The sequence below is a fragment of the Argopecten irradians genome, chromosome 1 (genome assembly GCF_041381155.1).
Source record: "Argopecten irradians isolate NY chromosome 1, Ai_NY, whole genome shotgun sequence".
Taxonomy (NCBI): domain Eukaryota; kingdom Metazoa; phylum Mollusca; class Bivalvia; order Pectinida; family Pectinidae; genus Argopecten; species Argopecten irradians.
In genome coordinates, this window is record NC_091134.1 from 38,263,848 (window position 1) to 38,290,451 (window position 26,604).

Here is a 26,604-nt window from a genome sequence, read left to right on the forward strand (position 1 = left end):
TGATATTTTATTTCATGGATTTGAAGCCGAAGACGATTATAATTATAATAAATTGACAATATTACATCAACATTATTATAAACCTATATAAATACTTGCCATATTAAGAACATAACACATATACAGTTAAAAAAATAAGTCACAACATTCAATAACCCAGGTTGAAAGTTAATCAAAATAATTTTCATTCATTCGAAAATGCATTGAGATTTTGCCAAAATTTGCCAAAAATGGATAGCAGAATCAACGACATAGCTAGAAGCAATTATACTTTTTCCAATTACTCAGTTGCAAATTGGTATTGTTTAAACATTTAAACGCTATCGCTTGATCAGTCATGGAAATATAAGGATCTATTCAACCATATGTAAACAAACGAGTTAATGTTGGTAGTCCCCTATTTAAATTGCGTGTATGTTTATTTTCATCCAGCGAAATAAATCATACATTTTGAAGACGTCATATAGGATGTGTTACGGCTGATATATAAATATCAATAAGTCATTCTTTTCTTCAGCTTAATCACAGCAATTAAAGCCGACAGTTAAACAGGTTGTGCTATCCGGGGCGGTTAACCTACCGTGCTTGAAGTTGTCAAGTTTGGTTTCCCAAATCGAAGATATACTCAAATGTATTGCTAACACGTCTCTGCTGGTGAAATTGGTTTATACAGACTTTTGTTGACAAGAAGAAAATAAGTGAGTGTAAATCTGTACCATTATGGCTTGTGCTTCTGTTCTACTTTCTATGCATTATTCTTTGGGCTCTACCACTCGTGGGTGTTAAGTATCTGTAATGTACACATTTTATGTAATCCTCATTTATCTTAAACATGTCAAATTACATTTGCAGTTTAATTTAAACACTCCATTTTAATATCGATTTTGATAATGCGTTTAGGGAAATTTAAATGTTTATTTTCTTTCATTGAATATGCTAACAAAACAATAATTACTTTTCCTAACATTGCCAACAAAACAAGTTAAAACGCAACCTACCCTGGACATCTAACACTAATTGTGTGTCTTGTCGTCCCACTGGAGGTGTTTTGGGTTTGTTTTAATTTTGTCATGCGATAACGGTTTTATTTAAGTTATATTAAAAAGTCAACACTGGTGTAATGTGGATTACGGAAATGTAGTAGAATCGTTTCTACTTTTTTCTTTTCTCAATTAAATGGATTATATCGAGAATTCTTGTCCATTTTATGTAGTCTTCTATCACACATTAAGCATTACATGCATATTGCATTATGTTTTACGAGATAAGTCTGTGTTCCGTGTAAGTATTTTAAGCAGTTAGTTTCCGAATAGTTAAAGATTCATTTGGCAAAAACATTTATTATGATAAGATAAGCAGATTCTTTCTCTATGAGCTGATTATAACGTACTTGTTTGCCGAAAGTTAAGTTTGACTGATATATACAGGTATACAGGTGTGCAAATCTCAAATAAAAGTCTTTTTGGTTTGCTAGATTGCTTTATGAATTTAACAGCATTATACGTTATGTATACCACATGTTATTTCTATTTTAACAGCCAAATGCTAATCGCTTATTCAGAAGTAGAATAATGATCGTATATTATTTGGAGTATATCTATATTATTAATATACTATTTTAAAATAACGTTGAATATGTTACATAGCTGTTATATGTAGACGGTGACGGGCTATAACCTTTCATAATTTCTTCTGTAGAATCGTTTATAATGGTTGTTGAATTTGTGAGATTTACCATATAGGGTTTTACCGTTAAACAAAAATAGACATTACGTATTAAAGCTGCTCTATTATATATTTATTAATAGAACATGGATATGTCTTTCTGTGGCGTTGTGTACGACCGAGTCCTTAATACTGTATTTCTATTCCCCTTTGGTTGTATACCAGGTTTAAGTTAGTCATAAGAGCACAATAGGTACTGTCAATTAAACAATACATTCTGCGTCGATTGTATATTTAGTCAATGATGCCACGATTGCAGTTTGCTATATATTGTTTAAAAATACTTAACGATAATCTTTTATTCGTCTTATAATCGTAGAGGAAAGGAGAAAACAAATGGTTCACACCAAATGATTGCAATATTTTTATTTTTATTCCAAACTCTATTTATCAACTGTATTTTTTTCTAAGTTTTAATGAGTGTTGTTTACTAGGCAATTGAGTTACTATAGACTTTCATGTCAGTGTAATAATCCTACAGCCTATACCTTAGGTTTAACAATAAACGTAACTGGGCGGTATTTTGACGTGTTATTTTTTCATCATTTATCTATTGAAAACCATAAGATTCGATGAATTAAGCTGTTAATATCATCCAAATGACTTCAGATGTCTTGTAACCATCAGTTACAGAGTTATGTACTGCAAAATTGTTTTTTGTATGCATTCTTAGATGGAAACATACCTGTAGAAATCACTTTGCAGCTACTATAAAAAATGTAAAAATGTGAAATGAAATTGAAGACCACAATTTGTTTCCCTGGTCTTACCGTATGTACTCTTTTCACTTCACTGTAGATGTAAATATAATGATTTTTGGCAGTTCTTCCAAAAATCATTTTCAGTTCTTATTTGTACTTGTAAAATTAAAACCTATGCATTGAAAGTACTGTAATCATCAAAATATTGGTAACTATTGGCGATGAATAACACTTTTTTAATCATTTTGATTCGTGAGTATGAAAAATACGGCACTTAAAAACTTTAAACGTTGATAAGTAAACTACCTAACGCATTCAGCCGAATAATTACCCATTGTGCTAAATAATTCAGAAACAAATATTGCACAATGTAAGATATAAATCACCAATTTGCAAAAGAAATCAAAATTTTTATTGATTCACTCAGACACACGAAAATGCATTACATGAGGACATCATGTACATGTTATACAACGAAATATGAATGACAAGATGGATGCACCATCTACAAGGTATAGACAATACATAGAAAGTTAGTGTTGTATAATGTTCAATTTATCAAAATCGCAAAAAATCATAACTTGGATATTGCAAACATTTATTAGACGTTCTAGTTTTAAAATGTAGGATATTTAATAAAATACTCATCAAAATATTTTTCTCTCATACATGTAGCTGTAATTTCCGTATTTTCACATTTGAAATTCTTATCCGATATCAAAATCACATACATTTAAATTCATATTCTATTCTCTTTTAGGATACCAAGTCGTCGTCTTTCAGAAACTTTATATAAGAGTTACGGAATTTTGTAAAAGTAATTCCGTTTTGTTCCGACAACTTTGTTAAAAAGCTTCCGAAAATAAATAAAAGGTGTTTCCCAAATTTAAACTTTCTTAGCTTTACTTTTAGCATTAACGGTGATGATGCATTTTTTTTCGCTCTGCATTTGAATCAAAACAAGAGAAATTGAGACTTTTTGGCAATTTGCTACAACCAGAGATTAATGCAATATCGCTCGTGGTGTTTGCAGAAAAAAAACCACGATAACATCGCTTTTGCAACAACAAAAAAAAAAAAAAAAAAAAAAAAAAAAAATGCGACGACACGACAAAGTGACAACACAGAAACACGTCTTTTGAACACGCTTATTAGCAAGATGGACGGTATCACTCATCATCGACCATAGGTAGACCAACTGCATAATAAATACCAGATGAATCCGTCTCTTGCCTATTGGGATTGTCACTCCTAAAGAATACATTACATTTTCAATAGGCTCGTTTACCCTCCACTGATGTGACCATGGCGTTGGTTTTTAAATCTGCAGATACAACATATTAAATAACATATCTTATTTGTTATTGGGTATCCGTAAAAACTACACTCTATGTTAATAGTAGAACGTGTGCGATATATTTAAATCTGAGTTCTCTTTACTTTCTTACTTGGAATAGAACCACTCATCCGTATCAAGGATAATTGGCACTATGATGTGTAGATATATAAAGTGTCCTGGGGATTTAACGTCTACTGGAAACAATTTGACTTGTATTTACTGTGTTAATTACTTGAGCCGATAGCCGGCGCCAAGGTAAGTACTCCAGCGAGTTAACAGATTGATTCCATGCAGTATCAGTACTCTAGGTTCCACAGAGTCTTGTGTGGTTCTATAAATCTAGATATTAAATTCTAGCATGAATGTATTACCCGAAGAAGTTTTTCAATTATTTTGTAAATTTCATTCAGACAAAACTAATGACAGCATAGTTAACTACGATTTAAAGGCATGTAAAGGTTATTAAATATAGTGTAGTGTTCGATGATTATTAGAATACAGCAAAACATTAATACCGTACTTGGGAACGTCGTTCTATATAGATGAAATCACATCGCACCAGACATGGACAGGGCAAATACATGCCGCGAGCTCTACGATTTTAACGCTAGAATATGTCCTATACCGAATATATATAAATTATTTTATTTCTCTTTTCTTAACTTTTTTGACAATTTCCTACGTCTTCACATGATATCAAAACATCGTAATAGACTCACATGCCATTACTAGCGAACACTACTCTTACATTTCCAAGGTTTACATCAACTGATAACTGTATTGTTATAAAAACTTCAATAATGAATACATCACGATAATTATATTTCTTTGTCTATGTTTGCGAGCTGAAATTATTAATAAAAACATCTCATAATGATAATTCTCACAACATTTGAGTCATTTCCTATTACAAATGACCAAGTAATGCTCAATAATGTGTTTTTCTATGTAAAATATAGTAAATTTGATCCCCTCCCCAGGGGTAAACATGAGACCCCGGGGTCAAATTATTCACAATTTTTGTAAAGGACCTTAAGGCCTTTTTATCTATGAAAAGTACTTGATTCTACTATTTCCGGAGTTTCAGAAGAATATCTTTGAGGTTTTAGCCTATTTGACCACTTTCGACCCCACCCCTCAGGCCCCTAGGGGGCTGGGACGATATCATTCACAATTTTGATTGACCTTTGCCCATGGAAGATTTCTAAAAATTTTCATTGAATTTGGTTTAGTGGTTCTGGAGAAGAAATCGAAAATTACAATTGTTTATCGTCGCACGTCGCTCACCGCACGACAGACGAAGACGGACTAAAGCCGATTAGAATGGCTTCGCCTCAAAATCAATGTTCATTGGTGTAATGTGTAATGTAGAAATGTAGTAGAATTGTTTCTACTTTTTTCTTATCTGGAAATATTCTGAAGGCAACAAATTGACCGGAGTATTTTCGAAAGTTCTCTTCATATAAAGTCACTGAATCAGAAATGTCTAAATGCAGTTTACACAATATTTCGTTTTAATGATTAAAAACCTAACTTAAATATATTAAATAGTTTACATCACAGCAGATAGATATGTAAGGTGTAATGAACAGTACACTCATTTTAACATTGGATGGCCGAAAGATTTTTTTTCAAACAACTTTTACCATACATTAAGCATTAGATGTACATTGCATTATATTTTAGGAGATAAGTCTGTGTCCCGTGTAAGCATTTTAAGCAGTTCGTTTCCGAGTAGTTAACGATTCATTCGGCAAAAAGTATAAACATTCTTTCTCTACGAGCTGATTAGTACGTACTTGTTTGCCAAAAATTAAGTTTGACTGATATATACCGGTGTACAAATCTCAGATAAAAGTCTTTTGGTTTGCTAGATTGCTTTGTGAATTTGTTGTAGTTTTATTTTAAATGACGTTGAACATGTTACAAAGCTGTTATTTGTAATCGTTGACGAGTTATAACCTTTCATAATTTGTTCTGTAGAATCGTTTATAATGTTTGTTGAATATGTGGGATTTACCACATAGTGTGTTACCGTTAAACAAGAATTACGTATCAAAGCTGTTCTACTATATTACTTAATATGACATAGCAATATTGTAAATAAATTGACGTTTATTTACGCGATTAATTACTCGAGCGGAGAGCCGGCGCCAATGTTATTACTCCATAGAGTGAACAGATAAATTCCATACAGTATCCTTGCTCTAGGTTCCACAGGTTAATGTGTGCTTCTAAAATACTATATAAATGCTAGTACGGGTTTATAACAAAAGAAATTTTCAGTTCTTTTCTAAATTCATTCTTACATTGACTTTTCAATCTATTCTTAACATTTATTTAGTCGTGTAGGGTGATAGATACTGAGATAATCTGATACCCTCGACACTTTATGTCCTGACAAGATAAAAAAAGACTCGATGTGTATTGCCAAATCAAATCCGGTCAAACCAGCGTTCCTAGTATATGATATAAACACTAGTAAATATAATGGCATAGTCATTTGGTGACAGAAATATGTACCGAACCCCATGGACTTTCTAAACTGAAATGTACATTTTTTCGCATTTTTGCCAAAATTTACAAGCAACACACCAATCTTCGAGTCAACAGTAATATCTTTGGTCAGGCCTGATGCATACACACTTTTTATCAACTCAGTTATGTTCTAGTACACCTAACAAGTGATATATAGTCATACAAAATATCACTAATTTAAACATTGCTTTAACCTTAACTTTGTCTGTGTAAAAGGCTCCTCTCTACCTAATGTAGCTCTAACAATAAGGGCTTTACTAGTCGTCTCGATCGCTCGGTTTTTTTTTTTTTTTTTGTTTTTTTTTTGTTAATGCTTCTTTATTGAAGTATATTTGAAAGGAAATTGTCGCTTTAAATTCATAGAAATTTACAAGCAATCATCTACTTGTCGATATATTAACAAATATACATCTGCGTATTACATTTTAGGATTTGAATAAACACAGATCTTTTTTAGCGTTTTTCAAAAGTGTTTTGAAAGTGAAGACATATATAGATCGTTTATATCGAAATACACTGTGGGGTTGTATATTCATTAATATTAAAGAACCGAAGTAGTTTTACTGAATTGTTATCATTCCTAACAGTGCATACTTACATTTGCTAGTTACACCAGTACCATTCAATACTTTCAATACTAAATTGACATATGTTTATTAATAATATAGCCTATATATCAAGACTTTTGTTTTAAATATTACGCATTTGTTTGCCTAGATTTGAATTCAACGTATATTTAGATTCTTATCTAATACATTTTCGTTTTACACAAAGCATGTATTTAGAAGATTTTTTAGCTGACTAATTATTACGTCCAAACTTATTAATGATAGTATACTTTCGGTTTATATATGATATATCGTTGTATATTTTATATGCTTTGGAACTTACGCGGAGCACAAGATGTATTGCGTAACCTGTATATAAATATAGCGTCGGAGTATTTAAATGCTATTGATTAGTACACAAATATGGGGATTATTTCACAGTTCAAAACACTCAAACAAGAAATTGAAAAATGATTGAATGGAACAAGTGCAACATAATTACAATGATATCCCCCCTTAAAGGCCCAATATCCGTATCTTTCTAAAAAAATCGTGATTTAGAAGATTGTAGAAAAAAATCCTGTTGTAAAATCATGCAGAGACAGGACTAAATCGAAGTCAAGATAAGCGATTATGTTTTGGAATATTTTGATAAACATCAAATAAATATTAAACATCGCTAGGTGGGTCCCACTTAGTCAAAAAAGCCGAAGTTAGCCGACATTATAACGTCGTTGCCGAGAACGTCATGTGACTACCGTAACTACGTAACGTCTGTCAAAACTCTTCCGAAAATGGGTCATGAACTTTCCGACTTCCGTTCGGCAATAATCGTAACTTCTATGGCGACCAGTTTAAAATGAAAGCATGTTTACATGCATCGACTTTCAACAACTGCTGCACCAAGGTTATTAAAACATTATAAATATTCTTTAATATATCTTAATTTCAACTACATCTGAAAATACAAACAATATCGGAGTCGAGTTTAACTTGAATATTTGCTGATAGTTACGTATAGTGTGGCTTTAAACTCTGCATTTCAATGAAATGTGCATTTTCGTGTAAAATGGTTTATAATTCCTTAGATATGACGTTCTAGATACATCTGTTTGTTGCTCAACCTGATTAAAATAAAGATACTTAATTTGTATCAGTCCGTTTGATTAAAGATCTAACAACATTCCATTTGAGGTCATGTTCTGGTGACCTTTTGAATTGACCAATCAAATTAATGCTTCCATGCAAATATTAGGGGACGAAATTGGTTGAAAGAGATGTCAGAATTTCGTGTACGTATTTATCTCGCTCAATGAGCACAACAAAGCATGTGTATGTACAGTGGAACGAAATGTTAAGCTGGTTGTAGAAAATGGATTCTATCCAAAGTAGATGTAACAACTAGAATTTTCAAATAAAACAGTAAATAGGATTGAAATATGACTTTGTTTGTATCCACCAGTTCTATAACTTTCTACTGTTTTCTTATTTTTTAGTTCTAAACATGTTCAAGATCAAATATGCCTTGAAAAAGCTCTTACCAATTACAGGTAGGAATATTTTTTATTTCTTCATTACACTTTCATTTAAGATATAATTTATGTCACTTTATTTGGTAAAGTAAATTTGAGAAAGGAAAATGTTTGTATTTTATAAGTTTTTGAGTATGATCATGGTTTGCAATTGTTAGCTGTTTGGTTGATATTGTTTTAATGTCCGAATTATAGCTAAGGTCATTTAAGGACGGACTCCCCTATATGATATGTGTTGCATGCGTAGATGTGTGTATGTTTTTGGAGGCTATATTATATTCGTGTTGTATCCCCTTGTAATAGTGAGGCTGTATTATATTCGTGTTGTATCCCCTTGTAATAGTGAGGCTGTATTATATTCGTGTTGTATCCCCTTGTAATAGTGAGGCTGTATTATATTCGTGTTGTATCCCCTTGTAATAGTGAGGCTGTATTATATTCGTGTTGTATCCCCTTGTAATAGTGAGGCTGTATTATATTCGTGTTGTATCCCCTTGTAATAGTGAGGCTGTATTATATTCGTGTTGTATCCCCTTGTAATAGTGAGGCTGTATTATATTCGTGTTGTATCCCCTTGTAATAGTGAGGCTGTATTATATTCGTGTTGTATCCCCTTGTAATAGTGAGGCTGTATTATATTCGTGTTGTATCCCTTGTAAAGTGAGCTTGTAATAGTGAGGCTGTATTATATTCGTGTTGTATCCCCTTGTAATAGTGAGGCTGTATTATATTCGTGTTGTATCCCCTTGTAATAGTGAGGCTGTATTATATTCGTGTTGTATCCCCTTGTAATAGTGAGGCGTATTATATTCGTGTTGTATCCCCTTGTAATAGTGAGACTGTATTATATTTGTGTTGTATCCCCTTGTAATAGTGAGGCTGTATTATATTCGTGTTGTATCCCCTTGTAATAGTGAGGCTGTATTATATTCGTGTTGTATCCCTTGTAAAGTGAGGCTGTATTATATTCGTGTTGTATCCCTTGTAATAGTGAGGCTGTATTATATTCGTGTTGTATCCCCTTGTAATAGTGAGGCTGTATTATATTCGTGTTGTATCCCCTTGTAATAGTGAGGCTGTATTATATTCGTGTTGTATCCCCTTGTAATAGTGAGGCTGTATTATATTCGTGTTGTATCCCCTTGTAATAGTGAGGCTGTATTATATTCGTGTTGTATCCCCTTGTAATAGTGAGGCTGTATTATATTCGTGTTGTATCCCCTTGTAATAGTGAGGCTGTATTATATTCGTGTGTTGTATCCCTTGTAATAGTGAGGCTGTATTATATTCGTGTTGTATCCCCTTGTAATAGTGAGGACTGTATTATATTTCGTGTTGTATCCCCTTGTAATAGTGAGGCTGTATTATATTCGTGTTGTATCCCCTTGTAATAGTGAGGCTGTATTATATTCGTGTTGTATCCCCTTGTAATAGTGAGGCTGTATTATATTCGTGTTGTATCCCCTTGTAATAGTGAGGCTGTATTATATTCGTGTTGTATCCCCTTGTAATAGTGAGGCTGTATTATATTCGTGTTGTATCCCCTTGTAACAGTGAGGCTGTATTATATTCGTGTTGTATCCCCTTGTAATAGTGAGGCTGTATTATATTCGTGTTGTATCCCCTTGTAATAGTGAGGCTGTATTATATTCGTGTTGTATCCCCTTGTAATAGTGAGGCTGTATTATATTATTTCGTGTTGTATCCCCTTGTAATAGTGAGGCTGTATTATATTCGTGTTGTATCCCCTTGTAATAGTGAGGCTGTATTATATTCGTGTTGTATCCCCTTGTAATAGTGAGGCTGTATTATATTCGTGTTGTATCCCCTTGTAACAGTGAGGCTGTATTATATTCGTGTTGTATCCCCTTGTAATAGTGAGGCTGTATTATATTCGTGTTGTATCCCCTTGTAATAGTGAGGCTGTATTATATTCGTGTTGTATCCCCTTGTAATAGTGAGGCTGTATTATATTCGTGTTGTATCCCCTTGTAATAGTGAGGCTGTATTATATTCGTGTTGTATCCCCTTGTAATAGTGAGGCTGTATTATATTCGTGTTGTATCCCCTTGTAATAGTGAGGCTGTATTATATTCGTGTTGTATCCCCTTGTAATAGTGAGGCTGTATTATATTCGTGTTGTATCCCCTTGTAATAGTGAGGCTGTATTATATTCGTGTTGTATCCCCTTGTAATAGTGAGGCTGTATTATATTCGTGTTGTATCCCCTTGTAATAGTGAGGCTGTATTATATTCGTGTTGTATCCCCTTGTAATAGTGAGGCTGTATTATATTGTGTTGTATCCCTTGTAATAGTGAGGCTGTATTATATTCGTGTTGTATCCCCTTGTAATAGTGAGGCTGTATTATATTCGTGTTGTATCCCCTTGTAATAGTGAGGCTGTATTATATTCGTGTTGTATCCCCTTGTAATAGTGAGGCTGTATTATATTCGTGTTGTATCCCCTTGTAATAGTGAGGCTGTATTATATTCGTGTTGTATCCCCTTGTAATAGTGAGGCTGTATTATATTCGTGTTGTATCCCCTTGTAATAGTGAGGCTGTATTATATTCGTGTTGTATCCCCTTGTAATAGTGAGGCTGTATTATATTCGTGTTGTATCCCCTTGTAATAGTGAGGCTGTATTATATTCGTGTTGTATCCCCTTGTAATAGTGAGGCTGTATTATATTCGTGTTGTATCCCCTTGTAATAGTGAGGCTGTATTATATTCGTGTTGTATCCCCTTGTAATAGTGAGGCTGTATTATATTCGTGTTGTATCCCCTTGTAATAGTGAGGCTGTATTATATTCGTGTTGTATCCCCTTGTAAATAGTGAGGCTGTGTATTATATTCGTGTTGTATCCCCTTGTAATAGTGAGGCTGTATTATATTCGTGTTGTATCCCCTTGTAATAGTGAGGCTGTATTATATTCGTGTTGTATCCCCTTGTAATAGTGAGGCTGTATTATATTCGTGTTGTATCCCCTTGTAATAGTGAGGCTGTATTATATTCGTGTTGTATCCCCTTGTAATAGTGAGGCTGTATTATATTCGTGTTGTATCCCCTTGTAATTGTGAGGCTGTATTATATTCGTGTTGTATCCCCTTGTAATAGTGAGTGTATTATAGGCTGTATTATATTCGTGTTGTATCCCCTTGTAATAGTGTGAGGCTGTATTATATTCGTGTTGTATCCCCTTGTAATAGTGAGGCTGTATTATATTCGTGTTGTATCCCCTTGTAATAGTGAGGCTGTATTATATTCGTGTTGTATCCCCTTGTATAGTGAGCGTATATATTCGTGTTGTATCCCTTGTAATAGTGAGGCTGTATTATATTCGTGTTGTATCCCCTTGTAACAGTGAGGCTGTATTATATTCGTGTTGTATCCCCTTGTAATAGTGAGGCTGTATTATATTCGTGTTGTATCCCCTTGTAATAGTGAGGCTGTATTATATTCGTGTTGTATCCCCTTGTAATAGTGAGGCTGTATTATATTCGTGTTGTATCCCCTTGTAATAGTGAGGCTGTATTATATTCGTGTTGTATCCCCTTGTAATAGTGTGAGGTTGTATTATATTCGTGTTGTATCCCCTTGTAACAGTGAGGCTGTATTATATTCGTGTTGTATCCCCTTGTAATAGTGAGGCTGTATTATATTCGTGTTGTATCCCCTTGTAATAGTGAGGCTGTATTATATTCGTGTTGTATCCCCTTGTAATAGTGAGGCTGTATTATATTCGTGTTGTATCCCCTTGTAATAGTGAGGCTGTATTATATTCGTGTTGTATCCCCTTGTAATAGTGAGGCTGTATTATATTCGTGTTGTATCCCCTTGTAATGAGGCTGTAGGCTAGTGAGGCTGTATTATATTCGTGTTGTATCCCCTTGTAATAGTGAGGCTGTATTATATTCGTGTTGTATCCCCTTGTAATAGTGAGGCTGTATTATATTCGTGTTGTATCCCCTTGTAATAGTGAGGCTGTATTATATTCGTGTTGTATCCCCTTGTAATAGTGAGGCTGTATTATATTCGTGTTGTATCCCCTTGTAATAGTGAGGCTGTATTATATTCGTGTTGTATCCCCTTGTAATAGTGAGGCTGTATTATATTCGTGTTGTATCCCCTTGTAATAGTGAGGCTGTATTATATTCGTGTTGTATCCCCTTGTAATAGTGAGGCTGTATTATATTCGTGTTGTATCCCCTTGTAATAGTGAGGCTGTATTATATTCGTGTTGTATCCCCTTGTAATAGTGAGGCTGTATTATATTCGTGTTGTATCCCCTTGTAATAGTGAGGCTGTATTATATTCGTGTTGTATCCCCTTGTAATAGTGAGGCTGTATTATATTCGTGTTGTATCCCCTTGTAACAGTGAGGCTGTATTATATTCGTGTTGTATCCCCTTGTAATAGTGAGGCTGTATTATATTCGTGTTGTATCCCCTTGTAATAGTGAGGCTGTATTATATTCGTGTTGTATCCCCTTGTAATAGTGAGGCTGTATTATATTCGTGTTGTATCCCCTTGTAATAGTGAGGCTGTATTATATTCGTGTTGTATCCCCTTGTAATAGTGAGGCTGTATTATATTCGTGTTGTATCCCCTTGTAATAGTGAGGCTGTATTATATTCGTGTTGTATCCCCTTGTAATAGTGAGGCTGTATTATATTCGTGTTGTATCCCCTTGTAATAGTGAGGCTGTATTATATTCGTGTTGTATCCCCTTGTAATAGTGAGGCTGTATTATATTCGTGTTGTATCCCCTTGTAAAGTGAGGCTGTATTATATTCGTGTTGTATCCCCTTGTAATAGTGAGGCTGTATTATATTCGTGTTGTATCCCCTTGTAATAGTGAGGCTGTATTATATTCGTGTTGTATCCCCTTGTAATAGTGAGGCTGTATTATATTCGTGTTGTATCCCCTTGTAATAGTGAGGCTGTATTATATTCGTGTTGTATCCCCTTGTAATAGTGAGGCTGTATTATATTCGTGTTGTATCCCCTTGTAATAGTGAGGCTGTATTATATTCGTGTTGTATCCCCTTGTAACAGTGAGGCTGTATTATATTCGTGTTGTATCCCCTTGTAATAGTGAGGCTGTATTATATTCGTGTTGTATCCCTTGTAAATAGTGAGGCTGTATTATATTCGTGTTGTATCCCCTTGTAATAGTGAGGCTGTATTATATTCGTGTTGTATCCCCTTGTAATAGTGAGGCTGTATTATATTCGTGTTGTATCCCCTTTAATTGTATATAGTGGTAGTAATAGTAGCTGTATTATATTCGTGTTGTATCCCCTTGTAATAGTGAGGCTGTATTATATTCGTGTTGTATCCCCTTGTAATAGTGAGGCTGTATTATATTCGTGTTGTATCCCCTTGTAATAGTGAGGCTGTATTATATTCGTGTTGTATCCCCTTGTAATAGTGAGGCTGTATTATATTCGTGTTGTATCCCCTTGTAATAGTGAGGCTGTATTATATTCGTGTTGTATCCCCTTGTAATAGTGAGGCTGTATTATATTCGTGTTGTATCCCCTTGTAATAGTGAGGCTGTATTATATTCGTGTTGTATCCCCTTGTAATAGTGAGGCTGTATTATATTCGTGTTGTATCCCCTTGTAATAGTGAGGCTGTATTATATTCGTGTTGTATCCCCTTGTAATAGTGAGGCTGTATTATATTCGTGTTGTATCCCCTTGTAATAGTGAGGCTGTATTATATTCGTGTTGTATCCCCTTGTAATAGTGAGGCTGTATTATATTCGTGTTGTATCCCCCTTGTAATAGTGAGGCTGTATTATATTCGTGTTGTATCCCCTTGTAATAGTGAGGCTGTATTATATTCGTGTTGTATCCCCTTGTAATAGTGAGGCTGTATTATATTCGTGTTGTATCCCCTTGTAATAGTGAGGCTGTATTATATTCGTGTTGTATCCCCTTGTAATAGTGAGGCTGTATTATATTCGTGTTGTATCCCCTTGTAACAGTGAGGCTGTATTATATTCGTGTTGTATCCCCTTGTAATAGTGAGGCTGTATTATATTCGTGTTGTATCCCCTTGTAATAGTGAGGCTGTATTATATTCGTATATTTCGTGTTGTATCCCCTTGTAATAGTGAGGCTGTATTATATTCGTGTTGTATCCCCTTGTAATAGTGAGGCTGTATTATATTCGTGTTGTATCCCCTTGTAATAGTGAGGCTGTATTATATTCGTGTTGTATCCCCTTGTAATAGTGAGGCTGTATTATATTCGTGTTTGTATCCCCTTGTAATAGTGAGGCTGTATTATATTCGTGTTGTATCCCCTTGTAATAGTGAGGCTGTATTATATTCGTGTTGTATCCCCTTGTAATAGTGAGGCTGTATTATATTCGTGTTGTATCCCCTTGTAATAGTGAGGCTGTATTATATTCGTGTTGTATCCCCTTGTAATAGTGAGGCTGTATTATATTCGTGTTGTATCCCCTTGTAATAGTGAGGCTGTATTATATTCGTGTTGTATCCCCTTGTAATAGTGAGGCTGTATTATATTCGTGTTGTATCCCCTTGTAATAGTGAGGCTGTATTATATTCGTGTTGTATCCCCTTGTAATAGTGAGGCTGTATTATATTCGTGTTGTATCCCCTTGTAATAGTGAGGGTTTTATTCGTGTTGTATTATGTATTCGTGTTGTATCCCCTTGTAATAGTGAGGCTGTATTATATTCGTGTTGTATCCCCTTGTAATAGTGAGGCTGTATTATATTCGTGTTGTATCCCCTTGTAATAGTGAGGCTGTATTATATTCGTGTTGTATCCCCTTGTAATAGTGAGGCTGTATTATATTCGTGTTGTATCCCCTTGTAATAGTGAGGATGTATTATATTCGTGGTGTATCCCCTTGTAATAGTGAGGCTGTATTATATTCGTGTTGTATCCCCTTGTAATAGTGAGGCTGTATTATATTCGTGTTGTATCCCCTTGTAATAGTGAGACCCTTGCTCTTCTTTAGAGTGCTATCTCACTGAAGCATTCCACTAAAGATACCGGACAGCAAGTTCCATCCGGTCACATTGTACAGATAACTGTAATCCAGTCGTCCTTCTCCTTTTATACCTAGCGCTAAGCAGGAGTAGAAACTGCCACTTTTATAGGACATGTCTGTCTGAATAAGAATATTATAAATAATATATACCAAATTACATAAATACACGTCATACCTGGAATTAGTTTTGACAAAGACTTGGTAAGCACTTCTGTAATTTCTACTACTGTATACAATTTTTGTAAATTATTATATGTTTCCCTTCTTATACGGATTTGCTGTTGAACATCGGCTAACATTTATAAACAGCCAGATAAAAGAAAGATGTGATGATGTCAGTTACTGAAAAAAAGACACTGATTTCATCTAATCTTTAAATAATTTTTTATGTCATGTAAAAGAAAACGTCTCGAAAAAAATCACTATGGCCGTTAAGAATAAGAATATGTGCTATTTTAAAATCCAGCATAACATTAGCACCGTGATGGTAAAAGGTTGGACAGATAGTCAAATGGCTTATGGTTATTTAACTTACTGTGTCGTGCAATAGATGAATTCTTGTTTGTTTAACTAATTCAACGTCTTAGCCAGGGTTATGTAAGAGAGCATTCCATGTTTGCGTTATGTTAAGTTGCGTGCATGGAAACCGTGGTGTGCGTTTTGGCAGACTGGGATATATTCGTGTTGTGTATTCTTCTAATAAAGGAACTGTGGCCCTTTTTATAGTGTTATCCCACTAAAGCATGCAGCCGAAGACACCACACAAGCACACACCACCTAGTCACATACTGATACTAATCAGGAGCAAAAACTACCTTTTTATAGACTATAATATGTCTCAGCCTGGGGACAGAACCCAGAATTCAGAACCTACCCCACAGGGGCGTGCGCTTAATCCAAAGCCAAAAGTGAGGTGATGTCAAGGAAGACTCTTGGAAGAAGAGAATTAGTTATTAAAAAGAGAAAAGATTATATCCTAAATTTAGTCGCCTTTTACGATCATTGCTAACACATTACCTGTAGAGCAATGATGGATTCTAATAATGCTAAGTATGCAATGATGTAAATCCTGTTGCATTATCAAATACTTTTTAATCAATGTGTCAAGAGTTAACATATCTTTCGTACGCTGAAATAAACTGAATGTTATCATTCATAGGTTTCAAAAAGAGGTTTCAAATTGATAAAGAATGTCAAAATCATTATGTCGTCAGATTTTTTTTGTTTTCCTTTACATCTTTGCATATCCTGCCACCGTCCGATTTGTATTTATTATAGAAATCTTTCCCTGATTTGAACTTGATTTGTGTCCCGATGAAGAAAAGGACGCTTAATCTATTGGTACAACTGGTTTTAAAATGCCTCTACTATACTGCTGTTTCCTTCGATTTTTGCTGTTAATTGCGATTTAATTTTGTTGAAATATAGGTATATATATGTTACCTGAAAATAAGTGTACCTGATTTATTTTTTTATTTGTGAACCGTATCATATTTCGTAAACGCTGTTTTAAACAATGCATAACTCTACATTTTGATTATAGGAAGAGCTGCAAAATATACCATTCGGGCTGAATTTGTTCAAATCGGAGACAATTGTGATGTCTTTCGTGAGTTTTTTTATGAATTTTCTTTTAATATCATTGCTGTATTAGCTCTGTTCGAAATTGAATAGTTCTAAATAGCATAGACGCTTACTGCATTGGGATATTATCTATAAAAGATATAAAAGTTTGAATTTGCTTACCTATTTCAAAGGTTAGACTACATTGTTACAACCGAAGTTGAACAAACAAGTTTTGCAAATTGCGTTAAAAATTGCTGTAAAGTCACTTTGAAAAATAAATTCCCAAATGCGTTGACTTATTTAACGAACATTGAAAATGTTTACAAAGTGGGTGAAGAGTTGTTTATTCAAACAATAATGTTTTTTATATCACACATGATTTGCACTTAAATGCAGGTTTACCTCACTCACGTGCAATTTGGGATAAGAAGAAGTGTTATATTAATAATAATGACATGTCTGTATACAGAAAAAATGAAGTAATTTTGAATATGAAACAGAAATATGTGACAATTGTTCTTCAAATGAAATACTCTGTCTAAAACTTGTTGTTAGTCGGTTTCTGAATACATATACAAAGGCACTTAAATGCATCAGTATCAGTTTGTTTTTAAGAAATATCAAACGTACCTTTCATTATAATCAAATTTGATTCATTACCTATGGACATTGAACAAATAATGTTCAAACGTGGAATTTAATAAATTTGACCCCCTTTGATCACTACTGTCAGTTGAGAAGATGAGTTACGAAAGTTTGGCCCCTCCCACAAACAATAGGAACGAGATTGGGGCCCATATAATCCATAATGATTGGTGCCGTAGAAGAGTTGTGCGAAATTTCATTGAATTGCTTCAATAGCTTTTGATGAGAAGTCGAAAGAAAATGTAAATGTGTATTTGTAATGTCACCATTAGGTAATATATTTTTTTACTCTTGTTAACAAATAGATTTATTAAAGGTAGGTAGAGTTTGGATCATAAATATTGATCAATGTTATATATCCAATACTAGAAAATTACATTGATTTTACCAGGGGTGTAGGAAGCGGGGGGACGACAGGGGAGGGGGCAATTGCCCCACCCCCGTTCCCCAGGACAGGGGGAGGGGCAAACATGTCTTTTAGCCATGTTCTAAAAATGCACATTTGAAAGAAGAAAGGGTCCTCCTGCACATTTTTGTACTTCATTTTAGAAAATTTTCCGCTGCGCGGCGCATTTCCTAAATCGTTCAAGCAAGTAATGTTCAAACCTTTAATGATGAAAATCCAATACACACGAACAAGACTAGAAATGTCCATCAAGGGATTATACTATTTCTAAAAAATGCTTCTTAAAATATTAATTTATTTATATGTCTTAGCAAGACAATCAATTTATTACTTTTTTTAGTTACACAACAGTGTGTCGATGGTGTAAATCCTGTATGTTCAGATCGAGCTGGGTTGCATAATGGTATGACGACACACACAATTATAATTTCTCAATGCAGGTAACTTTAAATCGAACAAAATACTGTGTTAAGAACGCTTTAAAATGATCAAAATATATTATAAAACTCGAAGACCCCCGGACCCCAAACAACAAATCTGTCGCCTGCGGCGCACGTAAATTCATCAAAATACATCGTAAAACTCATCTCAGCCATTCTCAATCGTAAAAAAATTTCCAGGGAGGAACCCAGGACCACCCAAGCAACAAAATCTCACGCATTTGGTGCTCGCAAATTCATCAAAATACATCGTAAAACTCATCTAAGCCATTCTAAATCGTAATTTTTTTTCCCGGGGAGACTCCCCTAACCCTCCAAACACAAAAAGCATCTTCCTACGCCACTGCTTACAATCAAAATTAGTATTAATCAGAACAGCAATACCCTTGATTCGATTTGGAAACATTAAAGTGGCAGTTATATCACCATTTGCTACGTATTAATAAAAAAATTTCTTTGGTTAAATGTTTGTCTTGACTAAAGTACATATTTTTCTCTCTTAAATAGACAAAGACATCCTGATACTCTCAACTAATTTTGAAACTAAACTTACTTAACATGTTATCATGCTTGCTTCTAATAGACGGTTACAATACTTAATAAATCATGTAGAGAAGGTATAGATATATACAAATAAATTTCCAACTTGCTTTATAGTGGCAATTGCTATTTAGAAAAGGGCTAAATAAGATCAATAAAAACATATTCATGGGAGGTAGGTCACTACTCTTCCTCACTATACTCTTTGCTGCTGTTAGTCATTGTCATAACGGCGCATATACTGAAAGTTATTTTTATATTCAAGACAATCGCACTTTAAATTCTATAATATCATGTTCATCAGATAGACAAAAAAAATGTAAATTGGATTTTTATTGGGATAAGTATTTAAACCAACCAGAAAGCACCAGATCATTTTTGGTAATAAATATTATTTTAACGTTTGAAGAATGTGTTTTATTGGCTATACAGTGTTTTTAACAATCGTTTTGTTCTTTCAGTGGTGAACCAAGAACCAGTTGGTGTTCAGGAGGAACCTCTTGAGGCCACCCCCAATCTGCATACCGCTACAGCGGATATTGCTTCTAGAGAAGCGGTGGATGATCGGCAGGCCGGTAAGTTTTGCAAATATTTCATATTATAAGCCTTTTGACTGTATCTCGTACATGCTAATTATAAGGGCGAAGCACTTCTAAGGTAACACATACATGAAAATATAAGAAAAACACAATCTTTAAAATTCAATCCTTCACACTGACAGCTTCAGTTTGCGGCCGCCATTTTTCCTCACTGTTAAAAAATCCCATCAGCGTGAATGCGGTGCTTTGAAGTCAGCTCGTTATGTAATCAAGCAGTTCAAACGCTTTAATGATCCGACAAACGTAATCTTCATCTTGCAGAAACTCAGTGCTATTGCTCTTTATTTGCAAGCGTTCAAGTGATAGACAAACTTCCAATATAATCAGCTGGCCAAAAACGGAATATCTGTTACAGAAATAAAAATTTCTTCCTTTTCTTATGTGGATTTCCTTCTCAAATAAGGGTTTGAGGTGTGAATATATGAATAGAAAATATACAGAAAATTCGGCTCCGTTATTACCATGAATTGAACATATTAACATTGCATAATTAATGGTTACTGAAACATCTGGCTGCATCATTTAAGGCCTTGCCTTCAGTCATAAATATTTTGGTGCGAGACTAAGGAAAGCCGAGATGACGAGGCTTTGCCGAGTCATCTCGGCTTTCCGTGTCGTGCACCAAAATAGACCTTGTATTGTAAGATACTAACCGTGTATTCTGTTTATCTTGCAAGTATCATGACATTCAAAACGCAGAGAATTGTCAGTTATTCACTTGGTTTCGCCCGAAGCGAGACGCGTCTTTGACGCGGAGGAAAAGATTCATTCATTAAAACGAATGAGTGTGTCTACTCCTTTTTACTGTCGTGGGAATTATATAAGCGCGTTCACAAACAGTACAGTAATTCTATTCAGTGTGCAATATGACTGAAACAATATGAAAATACTCAAAAAACGATAATCACCTATTAAAGAATTACAATTTTGTACTTTACAATACAAACCTTTGTCATGAGCGAAGAAAGAGACGACACCGTCATTCGAGATTTTCGATATCTTAAATAAAGATGTCATCCCGGTGAATGTGACGTCACGTTTTAGCGGGACTGACTGACGTTTCATTCGCCATAAAGGTAAAAGTTCGCGGTCAAGTTAGAAAATGTTCCGTCAGATGTGGAACAAATTCACGTGATCATATTGACGGAATTGACGGATAAAGCACAAGTTTATCCGGCAGTAGTTATCTGTAAGTATGTGCGGCAGTTGCAGGATAAAACAAAATATCCGAGCAGCACACCCCACCATCTTCGATATTCCAGGGGTTACTATCACTGTAATACCGACAGTGATAGTAACCATGGGAGCATAGAGGATGCACACCCCCACCTGGTCACATTATACTGAGAACGGACAATTAATTGTAGTCATCACACTTCTTTTATGCTGTGCCCAAATTAGGAGCAGAAACTACCACATTTATAGACTGTATGGCTGTGTCTCGGCCAGGGGACAGAACCAAGATCTTTCCCGAAAAGGGCGATCTAATATGCATATTTGCATTTTTAATGATATATAATTGTTTTATTCTGATGCATTGTACTTTTATATTTGACACGTTAATAAATAGATATACAATATATGATAGATTGAAAACCATTAATGGAAAGGAACAAATTGAAAAGCATTATTGTTGGTAATTATTGCATTCAAGATAAACAAACTTTGCCTCACGATACAGCAATTTTAATTGTCACTATCAGAGTTATAGTAGAAGCATGGACAAGGATATGGAAATGTGCAAATTCGTAACTATGAGATATTTATGTCGTAATTACGAGATACTAAGTGTTTTCATAAGAAGAAAGTGATTCATGACTAAATGAAAATCTATTTAAGTCATATACCAGAAAATGGTCAAAATCTTGAACTATGGCTTTAAAGGTATCGAAAAGGTGTTGCCTGGTGCTGGATTCTAAGACTTTTACTACCATGCAATGGGAGCACCAGGTACATGTACGATTCTAACGCCCTACCGGCATCGCACTCGTATGTAGTATGTAGAGAAAGACTCATTCTTCCTAGTGTCACAGTTAAAAGTTGCATTTCCGATACGTGCTCGCGGCTGACAGTTTAGCTTACATGAAGAGCAATTAATAGAAAATTAGCTGGGAATCTGCAAATTGCTGACAGCCCGTAACAAAAGGCACCCATATTACTTTAATCGAGGAAAATACACACTTAATGCAAAACTTAACATTCTACGCAAGCCAGTATTTCGGAAACATTTGAATATCTTTCACCATCCGTATCATCTATTAGATGTACGGATCCTTACATCTTCACGGAGAAATTCATGAAAACGGCCGGTTTTCCAACCTACCAGCAGTTGGTGACCAAACCCTATTTGGGTATGTGAGGTCATCGTACAATCATTAAATATAACTGGTTCCAGACGAATACACTTTGTCTTACAGAATTTTACCAAGACTCATGTTAGATTATTTTTAAACATTTTAATGCAACTGTCTGTGGTTTGCTATCAACCTTCTCGTTCATGATGTAATTACATAAAGTGCATGCATTATTTCATCTTCCTATATTGCAGATATGTTTAATTATTCATTTGTTTTCTCTGCAAAACAAACCATTGTCAATTACATTTGTTGAAAGGGTGACGGGATATATATAATTTTATAAGATATGACTGAGCAAGTCCACGAATATTGAAAAGTCATTCTGACGTACGGTTAAGATTTCATCAACAAGCAACATGCTGTACACATTGCTAATTTTATCCGCCTTTTTCATAACCTTCCTAGACATATCATATATTATAAATGTATGATATACATCTATACATCACTAGCTAGCTGTAGAGGCTAAACATCTCTTTCTCGCACCTCGGATAGAGAAATCTAACGTGATACCCGGTGCTAGATTTTTCTATCTCGTCCGATCTGTCTGGTACTTTTACGTGAATTTTGGCGGAATTTTACGCCATTCATGTAACAGTCCGCGCATGTGACGTCATACTCTCGAGTCGGTGACGTCACACGCGTCAGATAATCAATATTATTAGAAATATGTGCATTCAGTCATTTACCATGCATTGTTTGGTTGTTGTTTCTAATTATCAAACTTGTATGTACCGATTGGTCATCGTTTTTCTGTGATGTAACGTAACTATAGTTTTACGCGGAATGACTGAAATCAAAAGCGCAGATGTGGTTAACCAGGAGGCCAAGACGGGATAATTTTACACTTTGAACGCGTATATAGATGGGTTTTGTTATATCTTGCGCGAGAAAAAAATCTATTACCTTGAAGTGATCGAGATCGGATTATCTCAGTCGAGGGCTAAGATTTTGTAACATAATCCCAACCGAGGCGTTAGCCGAGGTTGGGATGTTACAAAATCTTAGTCCGAGACTAATATTATTTAATTTATTAATCTCGATTGGTTAAAACATCTCAGAACACACATGGATAATCAAACAAGACCGTACTTGAAGACAATCAATATGCTCATAACGGTACAAATATTTGCAAAATGTCTAGGTATGTCGTTAGTCTACCTTGTCGATGAAGAATGCTTTAATTTATAAACTTTCTTTCATTTCAGTGGTGGAAACGGAACCACCTCCTCGGACTATCCCGCCCAAGAGGCATAGATATAAAGGTGAGCTGGAAAAAAAACGTTGGACAGAAACTTGTAAAATGAGGCATAGGCTAGTAATAAAATGGCAGAACTCTTTAATCATAAGAGGCTTCTTCCATTCCTTACGATTGAGAATAAACACCTATACAACTATAATAAATATCGTTATATTGCAGATAACCTAGATTGCCCACGGGCTATGTGTCGATTTATAGTTGCAACTCGACAGATATACACAGTTTTTGTCTCTATTTTTAAATGAATGATTAACTTTTACCAATGAGTTTTGTAGCTCCCATTTAAGCATCCTATGAGAAAATAACAATATAAAAGTATATATTTTGTAAAAATAGGTTACATCTTATTTATTTACATAGAGGTTACACAAAGAGTGGTTGTTGGATATGGAATTTATTCCACACGAGTGAAATACTTTTTTTTAAAATGTATCTTTAAAAAATAACTTAGAGTGTGCAATAGATTCCATTTCCATTTACTATGAGTCGTGTAACTTGTTTCTACCAGAATTGATATCAAAATATTCTAATTGGGAACATCTTTAGGATGAAATATTTCTCATTTAACGTCTTATCAAGTTTGATTTTTCAAAGTTTCTTCAAAAATATACCACTAATTTTCGGACTATATACAAACATTTTATGTTAGAATGCGTACAAACGTGCGGTATAAACAAAGTGTTAATCAACAGCTGCATTGTTTATTTGATGCCCTGAGAATTCAATAACACCACATATTGTGGAAGAAATTCATTTATATTACGTCGTGCCACTCAAATTTTAAAAATGTCTGCTTATTTCTTTTATTTTCAAGATTCCAAAAGGCATGAAGAAGGAGATAAGAAAGTAAGCAAATTCATAAAATTAGCTTCCGGTTATTGTATACCATAATATTGAAGCACACAATATTTTTCAGAAAAAAAGAAGGCTTGATTTGTCCTTGCAAGATAAAATTTTAACACCATGTTAGATAATGCAGAGCAGCTTTATACATTCCATGTGTGCTAGAAAAAAGTAATATATTTTAAAAAAATATACCAATATTAATATGTAATATAATTATAATAAGAAAAATACTTTATACAAAATACAGTTTTGTTAAAACAATCACCAAATATTGTTTTTTAAACCGTGTAACTTAATTTTAAGCAATAGGATATTCAATAAGACACAGTAGGAATAATATATAGCAAGTAAAAATGAACAAGTTGTAATGAATTAGATTTTTGTGAAATATACTTAAGGTTTATTAAAAATGTTTTATTATATTATGATCAATTATGTTAATAGAAAAATTGGTAAAGACCATGAAGACCATGTTTGTTGAGTTATGTTTTGATACTATTTAATATGTTTTAGAAGAGTCCTTTTATACACCAATACCTGAGGGAGTCCATATACAGTAAATAATACAGCTAACCGAGGATGGTATCCTTGTTGAAAAGACTTCAAATACTGTGGGAAGCATCACCTGGATTAATCTGCCTACATTGGTATGCTGTGTAAACATTGATGTCATCATGGGGATCTCGCGAAGTCACAACTTAATGGTTTACCAGCCACTTAACACTTGTCTTAGAACATGATCCAATTCATCTCTCGGCAGTTTCTTATTAATTTTACGAAATTAATTCACCTCGCCAACTTCTTCGAACATAAGCTTGGATCAGACTGTATGAATACACACGAAAATGATGTATTTTGTAATCCGCCGGACAATGGCAAAATTACTGTTTCCTATAGGACTATATCACAGAGGGTTACCTCCCTTGTGAAATATACAGTATTATTTTTTGTCTGCTTCATAGCTCTCTGTATCACAAAAAAGAAATTAAACAAGTTCTCTGATTTTATTATCTAAATTTGAGTTTTACAAGAAGTTTGTGATATACATGTATTTAAAAGAATGAACATGAATCCTCTATCAAGAATCAAATTGTTTTCTTCTATAGATCTTTTTTTTTAGAAAAAAATCATGCAATGGTCAGCTTTAATTCTATGAATGGAATACGACTTAATACATTATACTTGTTTAAATAATGTTCATAAATTGCACCTCAGTTCGTGCGTTTTAAAACTATTAAAAATGCTACACCGCTGACCATTGGTATTTTTTCTATCAAAAACAGCTGGCGAATCAGTATTTTTTCAGTTTCAAAAGTTACTTACTTTACACCATTACCGTCATTGAAAAGTTTGAGCTTCTTATTTTACTTAATCATAAAGATGGCAAAACAAGAAGTGTCCAGTATGTATATCTGGAGACGTTGTAAATGCTTTAATTTATTTTGACGGCCCATTTCCCTTATCCCCGACAGGGATATCCGCAATTTTACTGGTCTCTAGAGTAAAGACAAACTACACAAAAAATTTGCGTGTGTTCAGATAGGGTATGAGAAAAAATATCATTTATCCTATTTGGGATGAGACGGATATATCAACCCTCGGGATAAGATTCTTAAGCTGTCAAACACTCGACAAAGCCTCGTGTTTAACAGATTCAGAATCTTAACCCTCGGGTTCAGATTATCCTGTCTCATCTCCAAGGGAGTGAACGATTCTATTTATCTCACTAAGCAGTATCGCATCACTACTTTACAATGGCAAGGTGTAAAATAATAGTCTTTTTGTTTTAGAATAACCAGATGTTAATTTGAAAGACGTAAGTAAGAGAGGAGGTGGGGGGGGGGGGGGGGGGGGGGGGGTGGCCGAGTGGTTACGAAACACCGGTTTACCTCCACCATCCAACCTTACATGACTATGGCTGTTAATAGGACGTAAAACTAAACAAACCAAACATCTGAGTGGGTCTGTGATATAGTATAAATTTTATGAATATGATCTGATCAGCTTGGTAGTTAATGCACGTATTACAAATAACCACTTTTTAGACCATCTTGTTACCACCATTTCTCAGAAAATTCTGAAGGTATCTTTCTGAAATTTTATGCGTAACTCACCCTTTTGCCTTATTTATGTATATTGCATAGTAAGATCTATCGGTCAACATGATCGCCGACAGGGAGCCGTCTTGATTGTTAACGCATAAGTAGGTTCTTCTTGTCCTTTGTTGTGCAAAATGCATCTTAGGTCCGATCAGACAACAACAGGGTCATTATTTTGCTTCCATTTAATTTGAGGATTACTTCAGTATTTTTTGAATTTAATATTTTCTGTAGTAAGAAACAAATAAATTGTTGATTGCGTTTTTGTTGTATATAAAATGATAATTTGACATGTTAAATGTTAAATTAAAGTTTGTATACAACAAATATTTCCCTTGCTGAATTAACTCTATATATAATGGAGCACAACGGGCTCCATTATTATTATACCCTCATAACCTCAACAAAATAAACATCTATTCCTTA

The 26,604-nt window shown here is 34.3% G+C and overlaps 1 protein-coding gene across 5 annotated transcripts; it reads left to right on the forward strand.

Annotated features, from left to right (window-relative positions):
- Nucleotides 1–531: 531 nt before the first annotated feature.
- On the forward strand, nucleotides 532–25,917 carry LOC138326987 (uncharacterized). Of its 5 annotated transcripts, none has more exons than XM_069272956.1 (7): nucleotides 532–698; nucleotides 8,348–8,401; nucleotides 16,963–17,028; nucleotides 19,478–19,591; nucleotides 23,181–23,237; nucleotides 24,048–24,079; nucleotides 24,593–25,915. In XM_069272956.1, exons 2-7 carry the CDS (start codon nucleotides 8,356–8,358, stop codon nucleotides 24,641–24,643), a joined length of 366 nt encoding a protein of 121 aa, XP_069129057.1. In that variant the 5' UTR covers nucleotides 532–698; nucleotides 8,348–8,355; the 3' UTR covers nucleotides 24,644–25,915. The 5 variants fall into 5 exon arrangements, with proteins under 5 accessions (XP_069129057.1, XP_069129082.1, XP_069129073.1 ...); XM_069272964.1 differs by lacking the exon at nucleotides 532–698 and adding an exon at nucleotides 3,914–4,020 and having other exon boundaries at nucleotides 24,596–25,916; XM_069272949.1 differs by lacking the exon at nucleotides 532–698 and adding an exon at nucleotides 3,924–4,020 and having other exon boundaries at nucleotides 24,593–25,914.
- Nucleotides 25,918–26,604: the final 687 nt, after the last annotated feature.